General features: G+C 32.2%; 2 protein-coding genes across 2 annotated transcripts; both read right to left on the bottom strand.

The window, feature by feature from the left end:
* Positions 1–2,684: 2,684 nt before the first annotated feature.
* Positions 2,685–18,124, bottom strand: LOC125850120 (disease resistance protein RPP13-like). Its single transcript, XM_049530016.1, has 2 exons — positions 17,397–18,124; positions 2,685–2,893 (listed from the first exon to the last, which is right to left on the bottom strand). Exons 1-2 carry the CDS (start codon positions 18,106–18,108, stop codon positions 2,685–2,687), a joined length of 921 nt encoding a protein of 306 aa, XP_049385973.1. The 5' UTR covers positions 18,109–18,124.
* LOC125850121 (putative disease resistance protein At1g59780) lies at positions 6,493–8,031 on the bottom strand. Its single transcript, XM_049530017.1, has 2 exons — positions 6,706–8,031; positions 6,493–6,627 (listed from the first exon to the last, which is right to left on the bottom strand). Exon 1 carries the CDS (start codon positions 7,932–7,934, stop codon positions 6,729–6,731), a length of 1,206 nt encoding a protein of 401 aa, XP_049385974.1. The 5' UTR covers positions 7,935–8,031; the 3' UTR covers positions 6,493–6,627; positions 6,706–6,728.
* Positions 18,125–21,975: the final 3,851 nt, after the last annotated feature.

Genomic DNA, 21,975 nt, shown 5'->3' with positions numbered 1-21,975 from the left:
ATTTTAAATTTTTATTTTATACATAAAAATATGTACTTTGATATAATTTTTAAATATTTCTTATACTTTTCCATAGTTTTTGTCTTTTAATATATTATTTCAAGTTTGAAACTTAAAATTATGAATGGGCCAATAAAGATTATAGCCCATAGATGTTGGTAATTATAATAAAGCTTAAATCAAAATCAAATTAATACTAATGCAAAAAGAAAATCAATTCAACACTAAGAATGACAATAATATTGAATATTTGTTCTTTAGTTTTACATTGGTTTAGACAATTAAAATACATAATCTAATTTTAATTTCCTTTAATATTTAGTCATGTAACTAATACTTATTAAACTTAATTTTAGCATGATTTAGTACTTTTAAATTATGATAATTTTCATTATGACTTGTTAATTTGCAATATTTGTTTTACGCGATTTCATTATTATTATTTTTGTTGGATATTTTAGTGTCATTAATCATATTATATTGTGTTATATTTTTAAGAAACATCTTAGATAGTTGTATTTTGGTAGGACTAAAGAAATATTTGAAGTACAAGTAAATTATATGTTTGTATGAATACTTTACCGGAAAAACCCGAAACAACCCGAAAAAACCCAAGGTTGAAAAACCCGAGTTTTATTGGTTTGGTTTGGTTTATAAATTTAAAAATCCGACACAAATGGTTTGGTTTGATATTTGAAAAATCCGAACCAACCCGGCCATGTACACCCCTAATGTCACGTAGGACTCAGGTGTCACTTGTTCAACTTTATAGAAGTTTAAGTGTCAATTTGTGCACACCCAAAATTAGAGGACATAATTATGAAATGAAGCCAAGTTAAACGACATATGTATGTATTATGATTTATGCCTATTTTTATTAAATGAACAATAGAAAAAAAATTAAAGACAACGAATTTGATAGATAAAAATTAAAACTCACCCCAAAATTAGGGCATTTGTGCTAATGATTTTGGCCTATTTTATACCTTTCCAAAAAATATTGTTTATTTAAAAAGACATCTCATATTAGAATAAAGGCATTTTAATATTGAGATCAGAAGAGTTGGTTTAATTGTTCCTCCACCTAAATTACTTCACCTAATTAATTATACATCTGTTTTATCTTATGGAAAGACTAGTTACGACATTTTAATCAGGAACGAAAGATTTTTAAAATTTTCATGGTATCAATGTGGTTATAAAATCATATTATTAATGGTAAAATGAGAAATTTCAAATTTAATCTTGATAGATACCTTTCTTTTCTTTTTAATTTTCCTTGTTTGGGAAATCTATAGGGAAAAATATGAGCTAACTTAGTAGAGAAGAAATAAAATATTCAATAAGTCAGCACAAATTAATTCGAATTCATCCATGGAGGTTATTCCATAAAAGATTTTGTTAGAACTTGAAGTTCAAGTTCTCAAAATTAATTTGTGGTACCATTTTTTTTTAAAAAAAAATGAGTGATTTTTCAAGAGAAGTGAAATGTCGAGATGAGTTATAATATAAAAATGGAATTATTTGGATTGAATTTTAGTTTTATTTCGTTGGAATTCAAAATTATATTAAAGTTATACGATAATTGTATAATGACTGATGAGTTATATGAAAATTGTGTTGAAGTTTCGTATGTTGTTTGTTATAGTTGTATGAAATTTAAATGAAAGAAAATATCCTTCAAAGAACATTTTTATTCCCTTTAATAAANTTGTATAATGACTGATGAGTTATATGAAAATTGTGTTGAAGTTTCGTATGTTGTTTGTTATAGTTGTATGAAATTTAAATGAAAGAAAATACCCTTCAAAGAACAATTTTATTCCCTTTAATAAAATTTACTGATCCGTAATTTAATATGTCACCAAAATTTGAAAAAAGCTTCATCTATGTCATTCGTTAAAAGTTTGGCTCATCTATGACATTTTCGTTTGAGAAAAGACTTATTCATGTCATTATTTGTTAAGTAAAATGACTTAGATGAGCCAAACATTTAACGGATGACAAAAATGAATCTGTTAATGTTCTAGTTTAAGGACTTCTTAGATTATGGTTTGTGTTTGGTTCTTTCACTCTCAAAAGAAGATGAACCCCCAAACACTGTTCAAAAGATGCCTAATTGATTTTCTCATAGTGACTAAATAATCATGAACCCTACAGTCAGTAAGTCAGTAACTTTTTCCCAAAATGTTTTAGCCACTTGAACCAAGCTTCGTCTTATCAGCTCATTCAAGAAGCCTTCAGCGACATCCTCCATTCTTTCTTCTCCTCTTGGTATGAAACCCTCCGCCATCCACAACCATATTATGTTTTCAGCCTCGACCACTTGATCCTCTGGAAAAATACCAAAGTAGATAAAACACTGCTTGAGCGCAGTTGACAAATCATTGTAGCTTAATGATAGTATGTTGGAGATTTCAATAAATTTATCTTCAATAATGTTCTTCCAAAGGTGATCTTTCACCTTTTGCCATTCGTCTAGCCCCTTCTTATGCGAAAGTAGTCTGCTCAGTACAACAATTGCAAGAGGTAAGCCTCTACACTTCTCCACCATATCCTTAGCTAGACTTTCCATTTCTAGAACCATTGCTCGAACATTAAACAGTTTCCTACAAAAAAGATCCCAACTTTCTTCCGGGCTTAGGAAACCAAGTTTATGGACAAAACCTCTGTCGTCTGCTCTTTCATCGACATCCTCTTTGCGCGTGGTAATAATGACTGCTTCCATTATTACTATCTGGGAATGCTCTTTTCAAACTCTCCCATGCTTCTCTCTGCCATACATCATCAACCACCACAAGGTATTTGCGTTCTTTCAATAGATCACGATGGTATATTTCTAGATCTCTTTCTATCATCCTTTCCAACAAATCTAGAGTTTCCTTGGTGCAACCTTGGATGGATTTTATGATATTCCTAAGAAGATCCATTATGTTATAATCTTGAGAAACACATATCCAAGCGCGTGTAGGGAAGCTAGAAACTTTTGTAGAGGTTTCTTGCAAGAGTGGTCTTGCCTAATCCGCCCATGCCATGAATGGAGATGACGCTTCTATGAGGCGCTGCTTTGAGAAGTTCAGCTAGCAATTTTTGTACAACATCCTGAAGTCCAACAAAAATGTTATCCTGGTCATCCACATATGAGGTAGTTCTCCTCAATTTTCTAACCTGATTACTTGACCCTTCTCCAGCATTATTGATATTTGTAATACCATAAGTCTCTCGTTTGCGAGAGATATCCATGATATGTTGCTTGAGGGATTGGATCTCCTCAGCGACATTGTAGAATTTCTTCTCCTTCCTCTTCTCCTTCCTACAGATGCAAGCACAAGCCTTGAGACAACTAGCACCTTTACCGGCCTCGAAGGTGTAAGTCTCGAGTATAGCAACAGTGTCATTAGCAATAGAGTTGATCTCAAACACCCATTGTTGAATTCTTTGATCAACGCATTGCTTTAGTTCTGCATCTCTGAGGAAAGACTGTATGAAGAGTAGCTCAATTCTCAGCCATGTAACTTCATCTCTGAGACTTGCACGCAGGGAAACTTTCTTTATGAGGAAATCACCCAATTTTTGAACTGCAAATGACACAAAGGCATCAGCCATCTTAGGAATACTACTATTGACTGAAAAGAAAGAAGAAGAAGAGGGGTAGGTGTATGGAAATTTGTACTTATTTTTTTGTATGGAAATTAATATTGGAAGCAGTAGATTGAGAGTTTGATAGGAGATGAATAATATTGTTATGATGGAATTGAGTATTTAAAGCTTCAAAATCCAGGGAAAAAAGTCTATAAAGTAGAAAGATGATAGAGTTGAGGTTAATCATAAAGAAAAGTATATATTCTCTACTAACTGCCAGCCAAGAATTTAAAATTGCATGACATAAGTTATGCTCTAAGCAATAACTTCAAGTGTAGTGGCAAAACCAAAAATTTCGCTAAGAACATTCAAGTGTCCAGTTATGTGGCAACGCCACTGCTTCAGTCGCACAAGTTGTGTTAAGACAAAAAATTATGTCCCAAGGCACAAGTCCCGCGGGGCAAACAACAACATACCTAATGAAATTCCACAAATGAATTTGGAAAGGGAAAAATATATGCAGATCGTACCATTATCCCGTGGAGGCAGATAGACTAACTATTTCAGAAAGACCCTCAGTAATACGTCCCCTAGAACAAACATTATTTTAAAAGTTCTATCCAACGAAATTAGATTGTAAATAAGGATATTTTAGTCAATAATCTTTGATCTTTAAATAATAGATACCTTTCTTTTCTTTTTAATTTTCCTTGTTTGGGGAATCTATAGGAAAAAATGATGAGCATGGCTTCTCAATTCCATAAAGATTTTGTAAGATCTTGAAGGTCAAGTTCTCAAAATTGATTTGCGAAAAACGATTTTTTTTTTGAATTGGTGATTTCTCAAAAGAATTGGAAAGTTGAGGAGACTAAAATTATAAAAAATGAGATCATTTGGGTAAAATTCCAATTAGTTTTGGATTAATTTTTTTATTTTAGTTCGTTGACATTTAAAATTATAGACGAATTGTATTAAAAAATCGTATGATAATCATACAATGACGGATGAGTTATATGTAAATGTATATAGTTATATACATACTTCATACCAAATTTATATATTGTTCATACACAAAAAAATTTGAACGAAGTTCTAAGCTCTAAGTGAGATCTATATATTTCATATGATTTTTACACTGTTTTCATCATACACGTAATTTCGTATATGTTTNAAATTTATATAGTTATATACATATTTCATACCAAATTTATATATTGTTCATACACAAAAAAATTTGAACGAAGTTCTAAGCTCCAAGTGAGATCTATATATTTCATATGATTTTTACACTGTTTTCATCATACACGAAATTTCGTATATGTTTGCAAAAAAAAAAAAAAACTCCTGCTATGTTTGAAATTCTTTTGCTACGTTTCGTAAATATGAATTTTATCTTTATACATATAGGGGATTTTTCTACAAAGTTTTAGTTTCTTGTATTACTCTAAAAGCAAATTCATAACTCTTTAATATAAAAAAAAAAGTTTTATTTTCTTCTATTACGTTTCTAAAAGCAAATTCCACATTCTTTATTATAAAAAAAAAATTACTTTCTTCTATTAGGTTTTCCTCTAAAAGCAAATTCCACACTGTTTAATGTAAAAGCAAAACAACCAAAAAAAAAAGGGAACAGAATGTTGAAATAATCCAAGTTTATTGATGGTTGGAGAAGCCAAGTTGATTAAGGTGAATGTCTTCAAGTGACAGCTTCTTCTCTGTTGATTTAAAACAAATATTATTTATATGAAGTAAAAGAAAAATATGAAGTTTAGGGAGTATGATTTCTTAATATCATACATGCTTAATTCTTGGAGATTGACTAAATCAAAAGGGTCAACATCTTTCCACTGATCACAACCAATGACATCACCAACTTGAAGACTAGTGAGTTTGCTTATACGTACTAGAGGTTCAGAGCATAAGTAGGCACTTAAACTTGTATAAAATTGAACAAGTAGACACACGTGCCCTACATGGCATAATACACGTAGGACGTCACGTAGGATACAAATTTCCACATAGGGTGTCAGGTAGGAAAAATGCATCTATTTGTTCAATTTTATACAAGTTTAAGTGCCTACTTGTGCACACCCCAAGTTAAAGGTCATAGTTGTCAGTTGACGTCAAGTTAAAGGGTCGTGTTTATATATTATGTCTTATCTTAAATGTGGATAAGTAAGATCGCACATAGAAAAACAATTAACTGAAGGGAAAACGCTCAACTTTGTCATCGAACTATTAGAAATGTCTCATTTATGTTATTCGTTAAATGTTTGGCTCATATTTGAAATAACACAAATGAGCCTAACTTTTAACGAATCACATAGATGAGTCTTTTCTCAAAGTTCAATGGCATATTTGAACGATTTTCCTTTTAAAAAATGATATAATTAATGACGTGGCTGAATCATAATTGACCAAGTATAACAAACAATTTTGCAAAATCGAAACTATTTTCAGTTAACAAATAATGACATGAATGAGCCTTTTTTTCAAACAGAAATGACATAAATGAGCCAATTTGTTAATAGATAGCATATATAAACATTTTCTCAAAGTTCAATGACATATTTGAACATTTTTCCTTTTTAGATTATGGTGTCTGTTTGGTTCTTTCACTCTCAAAAGAAGATTAACCCCCAAAAACTGTTCAACAAATGCCTAATTGATTTTCTCAGTCACTAAATACTTTGATATTATAATGACTATTGATTGTTCAGCTGCTTTAGCTTTCAGCCATTTTGTAAGAATTGCATCAAATGAACCTGTTTTTATAACGCCGATAACATAAATGAGTCATTTCTAATAGTTCAACGGCATATTTGAGCCTTTTCCCTTTATTAAATCATCACGAAATCATTTTAGCATAGAATCCCAAAAAAAAATAAAAATACATCTGTTTGAACCAATTCCACACACTAAAACAAGCCAAAAACAGGAAAAAAGAAACATTGAAAAAACAGAATGTTGAAATAATCCAACTTGATTGATGGTTGGAGAAGCCAAGTTGATGTTGGTGAACGTCTTCAAGTGACAGCTTCTTCTCTGTTGATTTCACCCAAATATTAAGACACGATTTATATAAATAAATCAACAAAGTTATATATTTGTTTGTATATTTACCTTTGGTATTGTGAAATAAGACATCATATATGGTTGAAAAGCTTCAGCGCATTTAATTTCTCTTCAATAGGCAATGGCTCCACATCTTTCATTCTCTCAGGAATTTGGTTCAGCTTTAGACAGCGATCGATACGAAGAGCTTTGATCAGAGGCATGGCACTTGTTGCTAAATTCCATCTTTCTAGGTTCCAAAGACAATCAAGACTAAGGAACTTCAGTTGACTAAAAGTGTTATCACTGCAGATTATTTCTTTTCCTTGATAAGCTCTAAACAAACAGAGATTCCTTAGGTTTGGCAACATTCCCAAAATAAACATCGGATCTTCCATGAGTTTTGAGTCGACAAGAGTCAGCATTGTGATGGAATTTGGAAACAAAGGCAGTTTCTCTATTCTACCTTCTAACAACAATTTCGTGAGGTTATGACAAGAAATAAGAAATTCAAGAGATGGGAATGATTCATCAGCATAACACAACAACTTGAGAGTGTTATGGTTTTTCAAGTTGCTAATGTTGTTGAGGGAGTAAGATTTGGTAATACTAATCATGCTTAATTCTTGAAGATTGACTAAATCAACAGGATCAATATCTTTCCACTGATCACAAGAGACGCCTTCGAGAGCTTGAAGACTTGTGAGTTTTCTTATACGATTCAGAGGTTCTGAATAGGGAACAGCTAAATATCTTAAATTTATTAGGTCAGCTGTTTCGGGGGGTAGTTGGCAGAACTGTTTGAAATTACATTTGACACAAAGTGTTTGTAAATTCTTAAGGCTGCCAATGGAGGAGGGTAAATCATGAATAACACCTGTCAATCTTAGGAATTTGAGGTGGTACAAACTTCCTATGGCATCAGGTAAAGTGCCATCAATAGTATCCATGTACAACACATATACATGTTGGAACACACTACTGAAGTTTATATGACTCATGTTACGAAATCCTAGATTGAAGAACATAATTGACCTCAACTTCAAGTTAGAAAGATCAAGTGAGAGGTACCTTTTTTCTTGACTATGAATGCCATGTCTGATACATGAAGAGGATATGGAGTGGTTTATTGGATCATAAATGTCAAAGAAGTTTACCTTCAATGCCTTATGGATCGCAAGATCACTAAGAAAATCATGAACACTACATACTTCAACTTTTTCCCAGAATGTATCTACCACTTGAACCAAGCTTTGTCTTTTCAGCTCATTCAAGAAGCCTTCAGCGACATCCTCCATTCATTCTTCTCCTCTTGGTATGAAACCTTCTGCCATCCACAACCGTATTATGTTTTCAGCCTCGACCACTTGACCTTTTGGAAAAATACCAAAGTACAAAAAACACTGTTTGAGCGCAGTTGACAAATCATTGTAGCTTAATGATAGTATTTTGAGGATTTCAGTACATTCATCTTCAATAATGTTCTTACAAAGGTGATCTTTCACCTTTTGCCATTCGTCTAGCCCCCTTTTATGCGAAAGGAGTCCGCTCAATACAACAATTGTAAGAGGTAAGCCTCCACACATTTCCACCATATCTCTAGCTAACCTTTCCATTTTTGGAACCATTGCCTGAACATCGAGTTGTTTCCTACAAAAGAGATCCCAACTTTCTTCTTGGCTTAGGAAACGGAGTCTATGGACAAAACCTTCGTCTGCTCTTTCAGCGATATCCTTCATGCGGGTGGTAATAATGACTCTGCTGCCTTTCTTGCCATCTCGGAATGCTTTTTTCAAACTCTCCCACGCTTCTCTATGCCATAGATCATCAACCACGACAAGGTATTTGCGTTTTTTTAAAAGAGCCCGAAGGTAAATTTCTAAATCTCTTTCTGTCATCCTTTCCAACCAATCTAGAATTTCCTTGCAGCAAGATTGGATGGATTTTATGATACTCTTGAGGACATCCACGGTGTTGTACTCTTCAGGAGCACATATCCAAGCACGCATATGGAAGCTATTGACTATATTAGGATTGATATAGAGGTTTCTTGCCTAAACCAGCCATTCCGTAAATGGAGATGACGCTTGGACGAGCCTCTGCTCTGAGAAGTTCATCTAACAATTTTTCTACAACATCCTGAAGTCCAACAAAAACGTAATTCTGGTCATCCACATATGAGGTAGTTCTCCTCAATGTTGTAACCTGATTACTTGGCCCTTCTCCTGCATTATAATTGATATTTGTAATACCATAATTCTCTCGCTTGCCAGAGACATCTATGATTCGCTGCTTGAGTGATTGAATCTCCTCGAAGACATTGTAGAATTTCTTCTCCTTCCTACATATGCAAGGGCAAGCCTTGAGATGACTAACACCTTTACCAGCCTCGAAGCTGTAAGTCTCGAGTATAGCAACAGCGTCATTAGCAATAGAGTTGATTTCAAACAGCCATTGTTGAACTCTATGATCTCCACTTTGCTTTTGTTCTGCATCTCCGAGGTATGACTGTATGATGTGTAGCTCTTTTATCAGCCACTCAACTTCCTCTCTGAGATTTGTTCTCAGGGAAACTTGGCTACTGAGGAAATCACTCAATTTTTAAACTGCAAATGACACAAAGGCATCAGCCATCTTTAGGAATACTACTTTTGATTGAAAAAATAAAATAAAAAATGGGATAGGTGTATGGAAATTAATAATTTTTTTGCAAAAGGTAAAGTGTGTAAGAAAATTAATATTGGAAGCAGTAGATTGAGAGTTTGATAAGTGATGAATATTGTAATCATGGAATTCAGTATTTAATGCTTCAAAAAGTTCTAAAGTAGAAAAGTACATATTCTCTACCAAGTGCAAGGCAAGAATTTAAAATTGGTTAGCACAAGTTATGCTCTAAGGCATAAGTTCAGTGGCACACGTTTACGTTGATCTTACCACTCCCTCGTATAGATAGAGAGGTTGTTTCAGAAAGATCATCGGCAATTCAACACTAAAGAATGACAATAATGTTAAATATTTGTTCTTTAGTTTTACATTGGTTTAGAAAATTAAAATACATAATCTAATTTTTTATTATTTTTAATATTTAATCAAGCAATTAATACTTATTAGATTTATTTTAGCATGATTTAGTACTTTTAAATTATAATCATTTTTCTAATGACATATTAATTCACAATATTTGTTTTATGTCATTTCATTATTATTTTTTGTTGAATATTTTAGTGTCATCCCTCATCTCATATTTTGTGTTATTTTCTTAAAAAACATATTAGATAGTTGTACTTTGGTGGGATTGAAAAAATATTTAGAGCACAAGTTAATTATATGTCTGTATGAATACTTTACCGGAAAAATTTCAAAAAAAATCCGAGATTGAAAAACTCGAGTTTTATTAGTTTGATTTGATTTATAAATTTAAAAATCAAACACAAATGATTTGATTTGATATTTGGAAGATCTGAACTAAGCCGATCACGTACACCCCTAATAGATACCTTTCTTTTCTTTTTAGTTTTCCTTATTTGGGGAATCTATGAGCATGGCTTCTCAATTTTTCGAAGATGCGTTTTGTTACTTTGAAGAGAAGAAATAAAATATTCAATAATTCAGCACAAATTAATTCGAATTCAGCCATGGAGGTTATTCCATAAAAGATATCGTCAGAACTTTAAGTTCAAGTTCTCAAAATTAATTTGCCGTAAATGAATTTTGTTTTGAATGCATGATTTCCCAAAAAGAATTGAAATATCGAGATGAGTTATAATATAAATTTGAGATTATTTAGGTAAAATTTGAATTAGTTTTGGATTGAATTTTAGTATTAGTTAATTGAAATTCAAAATTATGAATTGTATAAAAAATTGTGTGATAATCATACAATGACAGATGAGCTACATGAAAATTGTTTTTATTTTTGGTATGTTATTGTAGTTGTATTTTTTTTCTAGTCTCCCACCTGATGTTCGGCACTTGCATTGAAGCCTGACTATTTCGAATTCGCGCCCCGTAGGGTCCCATTTGAGGAGAAGCATTTGCTACTAAGAATTTTTTCATACTCAGGGTTGAATATGAGACTTATAGTTAAGAGAAGAGCAACATCATCCATTGTACCACATCCTTTGGTGGTATTGTAGTTGTATTTAGTTTGATATAAATGTTGTATACAATATTGTTGTAGTTGTATTAAATTTTAAGTAATCTGCATGAACTTCATACAAAATTTATATAGTTATATACATATTTCATACCAAATTTATATACTTTTCGTACACAAAAATTGTGAACGAAATTCTAAGCTTTAAGTGAGATATATATATTTCATATGAATTTTACATTGTTTTCATACACGAAATTTCGTATATGTTTGGAAAAAAACTCCTGCTATGTTTGAAATTATTTTGCTACGTTTCGTAAATATGAATTTTATTTCTATATATATATATATTGGTGATTTTTCTACAAAGTTTTAGTTTCTTGTATCATATCATCATATATTACTAAAAGTGGGAAGCTCCAAAGTGTAAAGTTGAAATACCATTTTATCCCTATACTAAAAAAAATTTTTAAATCATATATTATTAGTTATTATATATTAAATATAAATATTATGGGATGCTAAAAATCTACTTTCTTTAATGAAATAGTAAAATGTCTGAAGAATTTGAAAAGTCAGTTTATATATTAAATATGAATATTATGGGATGCTAGAAATCTATTTTTTTTAATGAAATAGTAAAATGCCTAAGGAATTTGAAAAGTCAGTAATTCATTAAAAACATAATAATAATAATAATAATAATAATATTAAAAAACATAATAATAATCATAATGATAATAATGATAATGATAATGATAATGATAATGATAATAATAATAATAATAATAATAATAATAATAATAATAATAATAATAATAATAATAATAATAATAATAATAATAATAATAATAAGGATTAATTACAGAAATCCCCTTTTAGTTTAGTTATTACCATTATCCCCTATAAGTTTTACAAATCTCCAAAATCCCTCATTTTCACGCATAAGACTAGTGTATCTCGCGCATCATATTAGTGTATCATATATAAAATGTACATCATATTAGTGTATCATGTATAAAATGTAATGTATCTTACTTAACGATTAATGTATCTCGCGCATCAGATTAATGTATTAGCGCTTATATTATTGTATTCGTTTGAGGGATTTCTGTAATTATAAACTTTTAAGGGATAAATTGTAATTTTGCCTTAAAAGTATGTGATTTCTGTAATAATAATAATAATAATAATATATCATATATATTATTAAAAGTGGGAAGAAATTTACGAAAAAGTTAAATTGTTGTTTTTCCCCTATATTAAATTAAAATGTTATAAAAATATCTAATTTTGTTAAATATTCTATCATTAATTAAGAATATCATATTAAGTTTTACAATAATATAATTAATATGTATTTGAGTATACATAGATGAATTAATTTCCTTGGAACTGCCACTTATTTCAAAACTCTAGAATGACTTATCATTTTCTCATACCAATTCAATGTTTTAAAGTTCTTTTCAACTTTTAACAGTAAGCTTTCAGAATTTTATAAATAGCCAGATGAGTGAATCATGCTAGACTAGATCCATTGATGTTCTCCCCCTCCTCTTCTTCTTCTAAATTCATCTTCAATGTGACTGGTAAGGATTCCATTGATATTTCTCACATGTCGGCTCTCTTAATCATCTATTAACTTATTATTATGCTTGATTATGAATTATTCTTGGGCTGCTAATAATTCTATCACGACATACATAGTTTCTTCCTTTATAAATTGGACATAAAATGTTAGTCCACTAGACTTTCTTATGAAATTTTTAATTTATCGATTATTCTTTCTTATTCGGATTAATATATTGCTTCGTTTAACCTTTTTCATTTTGTATGCATATTATAACATGTATATTTTATTGTTTTATTTTAAGTTAATTGGGTTGATATTACACATGTTTCTATACATAAGTTAGGCCTATATAAATTTTATATAATAATAAAGGTCAAACATGCAAGGCACGTTCTCAGAACTAGTTTCATATAAGTTTAAGTGTCTACTTGTGCACACTCAAAGTTGGAGAGCATAGTTGTCCGTTGAAGCCAAGTTAAGGGTTATGTTTATGTACTATGCTTTCTTGAAATATGTATTAAAGCTTCTTTAACAACCATTACACAACATGTGGGAAAATATATGTATGGAGAAAAGTCTAAAAGTAAATAATTATATGTGTTGTACAATGGTCCACCTAATAAAAAGAAGGCATAATACATATATTGGCCCCTAAACTTGGCTTCAAATTTTAACTTTGACCTCCAACTTTCATAATGCACAAATAGACACTTTAACTATCCTACCTTTAAATAAATAAACACGCGATTTTTGGAGCCAAAAGCGTGAAAGGCAAGCGCTGCCGCGTGTATTTGTGACCCACTCATTGACTGCCAACTATTCAATGCATGTGGGCCCGTTTTCCTGTCTATTTGACACCTTTTTAATTTGCCATGCATTTATTTTAATGGATATGGACCCCACCTCACTAATTCCATTCCCTTCTCTTTATTTTTGCCTCACAACTTCTTCCTTCACTTTCATTTTGTGGTAAATTAATATTTGAAAATGTCAATTATTCAATTTATAATTTATTTGTCTTATTTCTTTTTTTAATTTATGTGTATTCAAAGATTACATTTAAGATACTATAAATTATTAGACTTAATATTTAAAAAAATTTATTACAAATTTGAAAATTACGTAATATACACTATTAATTACAATAATTACTAATTTAAAATATTTTTTCAATCTAATAAGAGCCTACAAACACACTATACGTTATATTTAAAAGTACTATAAATCATAATTAAAATATATTTTTTTTAGAAAATTTTTTGTTGACTCTTGAAATTCTATTGGTGACACATGAATTTGAATAGATGGAACAATATATATTATTGAAAGTTAACAATACTATAAGTTATTCGAAAATGACGTTAATGATTTTTATAAATTATAACAAATTAGCAACTAAAATATTTTTGAAAAAACATACAAAAAATTAGTTGATGAATCAGCCACCACACCGTGGACATGTATGCTTTTTGTGATTAAAATTGAGTTTAAGGGTTATTTTGGTCATTTAAGGATTTTTCTTTAAACTTCAAGCTTTATTAATAGTGATGTATTCATTTTAGAGTTAACATGAACATTTACTACCATATAAATATATAAAATTTATTCAAATTTAAAATTTAAAACTATTTATTTAACGTCAATTAAAAATTAACTTTTAAATTAATTATTAGCACGGGCTCTTCATCACTAGTATATAATATAATAAGCGGGAATAGAGAGGACGTTGGGGTCGACACGTGTTCCTTTTTCCTTCTGGACAAAAAAAGACTATACAGGCAGGAGGTCAACCTGTAAAAAAAAAGGGGGACCCATATTTTACTATTGAAGGATGCGTGTTTCTTTTAAATTTCTTTTACCATACTAAATAATTGTATAAAATATTATAAATCACGATAATTAATTACTTAAATATTTAAAAGATATAAAAATATATAAAAGATCTGATTGACTCTTCAAATTTTACCGGTGACGCATAAATTCGGACAAATGAAATAATATATATTATTTGAAAATTTCTTAGAAAGTACTATAAATTACAATAATTAACAGCTAGAAATATTTCAAAGACAAAAAAAATTGATTGAATCTCAAAAAAAAAATTTAGTACTACACGTGTTCCTTTTTCCTTCTTGCCAAAAAAAAACTTCATTATAATTTTTTTTCGTAATAACAAAAATTTTTATTAAATGTCACTTGCATTTTGTAGTAAACAAGAAATAATGCAAAAAAGAGGGGAAAATTGTTGAAAAAAATATAAAAAGGGTTTAATTGTCCTTTCAGTACTTTTTTTACTGTTGACCCCCTGAAATTTTACATCTGACGCGCCTAATTTGAGTGTATTTCACGCATTTTGCCAGGTAGGATCCGAGTGTTTTTTTGTTTAAATTTTGGATAGTTAAAGTGCCTATTTGTGCATTATGAAAGTTGGAGGTCAAAGTTAAAATTTGAAGCCAAGTTTAGGGGTCAATATATGTATTATGCCTAAAAAGAATTATGATTGTCAAATATGTCAAACACGAATGTGGAAAATGAACAAGAAAAATTAAAGTAATGAAAGTGAATGTGACCCATTTGACTGGGCAAGAGAAAATCAAAGTGTTCCCATTTGAAAAAAATTAGAGTAATGAAAGGATATATGGAGAAAAGTCTATCAGTAATAATTATGTGTTGTCCAATTTAATGGTACACCTAATAAATTTGTTTGGGTATGGTGATAATTACATCCACAATTTTGTATTGAATTTAAGTTATAGAATTGAAAATGAATGTAAATATTTAACTAAAAATACATCATTATATCTTAACCCTTTTTTATTCTTCTTTTCATAGAAATATTTTCTTGTTCTAACCAATCAAATTCTTTATAGATTGTTGAATCTGTCTGAAACCAAAAACCGAAAACTTAAGATACCAAAGCTAGTTAGATAAATGAAGTCCTTTGCTATTGAAGGAGGAACAAAAAACACTAAATTGTGGACAAGAGAGTATCATATACTATTTTAAATATCATTTAACATATAAAGCATCATCTTAAATGTGGAACAATTAACTAAAACATCACAAAATCATTTTTCCATTGACAGCTTCTTCTCCTGTAAAATATAATACAAAAGATTTATCAACTACCTGTTTACTTATAATGTTCAGGACTGTCATTTGCAGCAGAGTGAGTAAAAGGAATTGAAGAAATAATCATTGGGGATTGAGATTTATTACCTCTATGATTATGAAGAGGCCGAAATAGGACATCAACATAAATCCTTGAAAAGCTTCATCGAAAAGGAGTTCTCTCCACGTCTTTCATTCTCTCGGGTATCTCTTTTAGCTTTGGACAACGATGGATAGCAAAACCTTTAATATGAGGCATGGCACTTGTGGCCAAATGCCATCTCTCTAAGTTCTCAAGACAATCAAGACGAAGGATCTCCAGTTGACTGAAGCTGTTATCACTGCATGTAATTTCTTCTCCTTCATAAGCTCTAAAAAATTCGAGATTCCTTAGGTTTGGCAACATTCCCAAAATAGGCATCGGATCTTCTGTCAGTTTTGAGTTCTCAAGAGTCAGCGCTGTAATGGAATTTGGAAATTGGTCCGACAGAGGCAGTTTCTCAATTCCCCCTTGTAACCACAATTTGTGGAGCTTTTGACAAGAATTAACAAATTCAAGGCCTGGGAATGATTCATCATCTTTACACAACAATCTAAGAGTGCTAAGGTTTTTCAAGCTGCTAATGTTGTTTAGGGAGTAGGATTTCTTAATATAATGCATACTTAATTCTCGAAGATTGACTAAATCAATAGGGTCAACATCTTTCCACTGATCACAACCAACCCCTGTAAGAACTTGAAGACTTGTGAGTTTGCTTATACGTTTCAGAGGTTTTGAATACGCAGCAACCAAATGTCTTAGATTTATTAGGTCAGCTATCTCGCGGGGTAGTTGGCATGAGCGCCCATAGTCATTGACAAGAAGTGTCTGTAAATTCTTGAGGTTGCCAATGGAAGAGGGAAGATCATGGATATCTCTCAATCTTAAGAACTTGAGGTGGTACAAACTTCCTATGGCATCAGGTACTATAGACATATTGCCAACACGCATCTCCAAGTACAACACATATAGATGTTGGAACACACTACGGAACTTTATAGGACCCATATTTAAAAAATCCGGATCAAGGAACATAAGTGACCTCAACTTCAAGTTAGAAAGATCAAGTGCGAGATACCTTTTTCCTTGACTATGAATGGCATGTCTGAGACACAAGGAGGATATGGAGTGCTTTCTTGGATCATAAATGTCAAAAAAGTTTACCTCCAATGCTTTTTGTACGGCAAGATCGCGAAGTAGATCATGAATCCTACAATAACTAACTTTTTCCCAAAATGTTCGTACCACTTGTATCAAGCTTCGTCTTATCAGTTCATCCAAGAAGCCTTCAGCAACATCCTCCATGATTTCTTTACCTGTTGGTATGAATCCTTCAGCCATCCACAACCATAATATGTGATCAACAGGGACCACACAATCTTCTGGAAATATACCAAAGTACAGGAAACACTGCTTGAGCGCAGTTGACAAATCGTTGTAGCTCAATGATAGTATGTAGGAGACTTCAATAGAGTCGTCTTTAATGTTCTTCCAAAGGTTGTCCTTCACTTTTTTCCATTCTTCTAGCCCCCTTTTATGCAAAAGTAGTCCACTCAATACAACAATGGCAAGAGGTAAGCCTCCACACTTGTCCACCATATCCTTAGCTAGCTTTTCCATTGCTGGAACCATTGCTCGAACATCAAGTACTTTCCTACAAAAGAGATCCCAACTTTCTTCTTGGCTTAGGAAACGAAGTTTATGGACAAAACCTCTATCGTCTGCTCTTTCAGCGACATCCCCTTGGCGCGTGGTGATAATAACTCTGCTGCCATTCTTGCTGTCCGGGAATGCTCTTTTCAAACTCTTCCATGCTTCTCTCTTCCACACATCATCAACCACCACAAGGTATTTGCGTCCTTTCAATAGATCACGAAGGTGATTTTCTAGATCTATTTCTGCCATCTTTTCCAACAAATCTAGAGTTTCCTTGGCGTAACCTTGGATGGATTTTATGATAGTTTTAAGAAGATCCATTGTGTTGTACTCTTGAGAAACACATATCCAAGCGCGTGTAGGGAAGCTAGAGGCGATATTAGGATTGGTGTAAAGTTTCCTCGCAAGAGTGGTCTTGCCTAAACCGCCCATTCCATAAATGGAGAGGACACTTCGACGAGGCTCTTCTTTGAAAAGTTCAGATAGCAATGTTTGTACAACATCCTGAAAGCCAACAAAAATGTGATCATCATCTATATATGAGGTAGTTCTCCTCCATGTTGCAACCTGATTACTTGGCCCTTCTCCAGCATTACTATTGATATTTGTAATACAATAAGTATCTCGTTTGCGAGAGATATCCATGATTCGTTGCTTGAGTGATTGGATCTCCTTGGCAACATTGTGGAATTTCTTCTGTTTCCTACATATGCAAGCGCAAGCCTTGAGACGACTAGCATGTTTACCAGTCTCAAAGCTGTAAGTCTCGAGTATAGAGACAGCATCATTCGCAACAGAATTGATTTCAAACACCCATTGTTGAACTCTATAATCTCCACATTGTTTTAGTTCTGCATCTTTGAGGAAAGACTGCATGAAGAGAAGCTCATTTCGCACCCACTGCATATCCTCTCTTAGGCTTAAACGTAGGTTAATTTCCTGAATGAGGAAATCACCCAATTTTTGAACTGCAAATGACACAAAGGCATCAGCCATCTTTAGGAATATGAAAATTAATATTTTTTTGTAGAAGGTAAAGTGTGTGTGGAAATTAATATTGGAAGCAGTAGTTTGAGAGTTTGATCATTGTTATGATGGAATTGAGTATTTAAAGCTTCAAAAATCCCACAAAGGAAAAAGTCTTAAAAGTAGAAAGATGATAGATTTGAGGTAAAGAAAAGTATATATTCTCGATTAAGTGCAAGGCAAGAATTTAAAATTGCACGACACAAGTTATTCTCTAAGGCATAACTTCAGTGCAGTGGCAAAGCCAAAAGTTTCGCTAAAAACGTTCAAGATTTATTATATATGTATGAAAAATAATTTTTCAACGGAGGGTGTCCAGTTATGTGACTACGGAACTGTGTAACGACCTGATCCCGTCGTTAGGGAAAAGCCAATGGGGAAATAATTGGGGCCAGAAAAGTAACTTGGGAATTCCTAGCCTAGTCCAGATTTGAACGAAATCTGAGTCATGTGAGGTCTAGGGAAATCTGGTAATGAATGAGAGATCTAATTATGAATTTGAGCACATGAGCAGATAGCTAAGACGTTAAGGAACCTGTACGACTTTACGAAATCAAATTCGGACGAGTAGAACTCCCGAAACTGATCTTAGCGTGAACAGGTATTTTCTGTGTGTCATGGGTTGAGGGTGTGTTGTGAAATGGGGGTTTGAAACTCTGAATTAAATTCTCTGTCTCTGTGCGAGCCACCAGGGCGGGATTTTTCCCGCTAGGGCGGGGCCGCTGTAGAAGGATGATGTCCGCCACAACGGGACAAACACGACTTAAGTCGGAAATAAACCCCAAAAACATTATTATTCTACAAGTTTCGTTCTTGAGAGCTAAGGAACGACCCAAGGCAAGTTCTTGACAGTTTTTCACCTCTCCTAGCACTAAAGGTAAGGATTTTACTCCCCTAATTCGTATTTCGATTTGTAGAACTTAGATTCTTAGGTAATTATTATTGGAGGAAGGTTTTGATCTGAAGTTAATGATGGAAAAAGCCCTAATTTGGGTATTGGGATCTTGGGTTTGGCCTAGGGTTAATATTTCGATTGTAATCCAGGTAATTAGGCCTCGTTTATTGATCCTTGCGTTAATCGTATGTTTTTAGACCACGAACAAGCGGAAAGAATTCGAAAAGGAAAGATTCAAGTGTCTTAGGGAAATTCAAGCTTGGTTTCGAGGTAGGAGATGGTTTGATTTCATGTTTGTGTGATGTATGTTAGTATTTGCTTCATTGTAATGCATGTACGTATACAAATGTTGCACTATTGGTCACACCTAATGTAAATGAGTATGATGAATGATTGTAAGCCATGAATCAACATTTGATTGTATGATTATGAGAATGTATATTGTGATTGTGATTGTGGCATGTTGAATGGATCGGGTGTCACGTTCCGACACACTAACTGGAATCAGATGTCACGTACCGACATACATATTGGATCGGGTGTCACGTTGCAACACTAACTAGGATCGGATGTCACGTACCAACATACATATTAGATCGGGTGCCACGTTCCAACACACTAACTTGGATCGGGTGTCACAATCCGGCACACTAACAACTTGGATATGGGTTCCATGAGAGGACCATTGAATTGGGTTCCATGAGAGGACCATTGACTTGTCATATATACTTGTATTGAGAATATGGAATTGTACATTGCTCCTGAAATGATAACTGATATTGTATATGTTCGGTATCTGTGTGTTTACTATGTTGTGACTGCTTATATATATGTTTCACTTACTAGAATAGCCGTGTGATCCTACCAGTACACTATGGTTGTGTACTGATACTGCACTTGCACTTTCCTTGTTGAGTACAGGGCATCTTCAGGCGGCTACTGACAGACCTCAGCTAGGTGACTATTGAGCGTGACCGGATTCAAGGGTGAGTCAGTTCTTTCAGACTGCCATGGATCGCTCTTGATTAAGTCCACTCTTTTCGGATTCAGACTATTTGTTTAGGGTGTTTTGTTTAGTTTTCGGGGTTGCTCCACCTTTTCTTAGACTTGTTAGTTAATCAGAGTTTTGGTACAATGACTTTCAGGTTCTAAGGGTTGTTCTTCCGCATTAGTTTGGTTAGTTTTATTTAAACCTTTGGAGTTTATGGGAACTCTATATAAATTTTGCATTTAAACCTACTTCTGTATCTTTAAATGTTTAGTTTTGGGGTTAGTTGGTTAATAGTAATGGTTCTCCCACCGGAGGGTTAGTGTGGGTGCCAATCACGACGGTCTGGGTTGTGACACACTGCTTCAGTGGCACAAGTTGAGTCTTAAGACAAAAAATTATGTCCCAAGTCACAAGTCCTGGGGCAAACAACAACAACAATATACCCAATGAAGTTCCACAAATGGGGTCTGGAAAGGACAAAATGTATGATTATCACTCCATTTTTTAACTGCAAATGACACAAAGGCATCAGCCATCTTTATGAATACTACTTTTGATTGGAAAAAAAAAAGGGATAGGTGTATGGAAATTAATAATTTTTTTGCAAAAGGTAAAGTGTGTATGGAAATTAATATTGGAAGCAGTAGATTGAGAGTTTGATAAGTGATGAATATTGTTACGATGGAATTCAGTATTTAAAGCTTAAAAAATCCGACAGGGGAAAAAGTTTTATAAGTATAAAGAAAAGTATATATTCTCTACTAACTGCAAGCCAAGAATTTAAAATTGCATGACACAAGTTATGCTCTAAGGCATAAGTTCAGTGGCACGCTTTACATTGATCTTACCACTCCTTCGTATAGATAGAGAGGTTATTTCATAAAATCATCGACAATTCAACACTAAGAATGACAATAATGTTGAATATTTATTCTTTAGTTTTACATTGGTTTAGACAATTAAAATACATCATCTAATTTTAATTTATTTTTTAATATTTAATCAAGCAATTAATACTTATTAGACTAATTTTAGCATGATTTAGTACTTTTAAATTATAATCATTTTTCTAATGGCGTATTAATTTGCAATATTTGTTTTATGTTATTTCATTATTATTTTTTGTTGAATATTTTAGTGTCATCCCTCATCTCATATTTTGTGTTATTTTCTTAAAAAACATCTTAGATAGTTGCACTTTGGTGGGATTGAAAAAATATTTGGAGCACAAGTTAATTATATGTATGTATGAATACTTTACCGGAATAATTTCAAAAAAAAAGACGAGATTGAAAAACTCGAGTTTTATTAGTTTGATTTGATTTATAAATTTAAATATCCAACACAAATGATTTGGTTTGATATTTGAAAAATCCGAACTAAGCCGATCACGTACCCCTAATAGATACCTTTCTTTTCTTTTTAGTTCTCCTTGTTTGGGGAATCTATGAGCATGGCTTCTCAATGTTTCGAAAATGTGTTTTGTTACTTTGAAGAGAAGAAATAAAATATTCAGTAAGTCAACACAAATTAATTCGAATTCAGCCATGGAGGTTATTCCATAAAAGATATTGTCAGAACTTTAAGTTCAAGTTCTCAAAATTAATTTGTCGTAAATGAATTTTGTTTTGAATGCATGATTTCCCAAAAAGAATTGAAATATCGAGATGAGTTGTAATATAAAATTTGAGATTATTTAGGTAAAATTTGAATTAGTTTTGGATTGAATTTTAGTATTAGTTAATTGAAATTCAAAATTATGAATTGTATCAAAAATTGTGTGATAATCATACAATGACAGATGAGCTACATGAAAATTGTTTTTATTTTAGGTATGTTATTGTAGTTGTATTTTTTTTCTAGTCTCCCACCTGGTGTTCGGCACTTGCATTGAAGCCTGACTATTTCCAATTCGCGCCCCGTAGGAGAAGCATTTGCTACTAAGAATTTT

This window comes from Solanum stenotomum, unplaced genomic scaffold (assembly GCF_019186545.1).
Source record: "Solanum stenotomum isolate F172 unplaced genomic scaffold, ASM1918654v1 scaffold14019, whole genome shotgun sequence".
NCBI lineage: Eukaryota > Viridiplantae > Streptophyta > Magnoliopsida > Solanales > Solanaceae > Solanum > Solanum stenotomum.
Note: the sequence above shows the minus strand (reverse complement) of the source record. Positions and strands in the feature narration are given on the sequence as shown.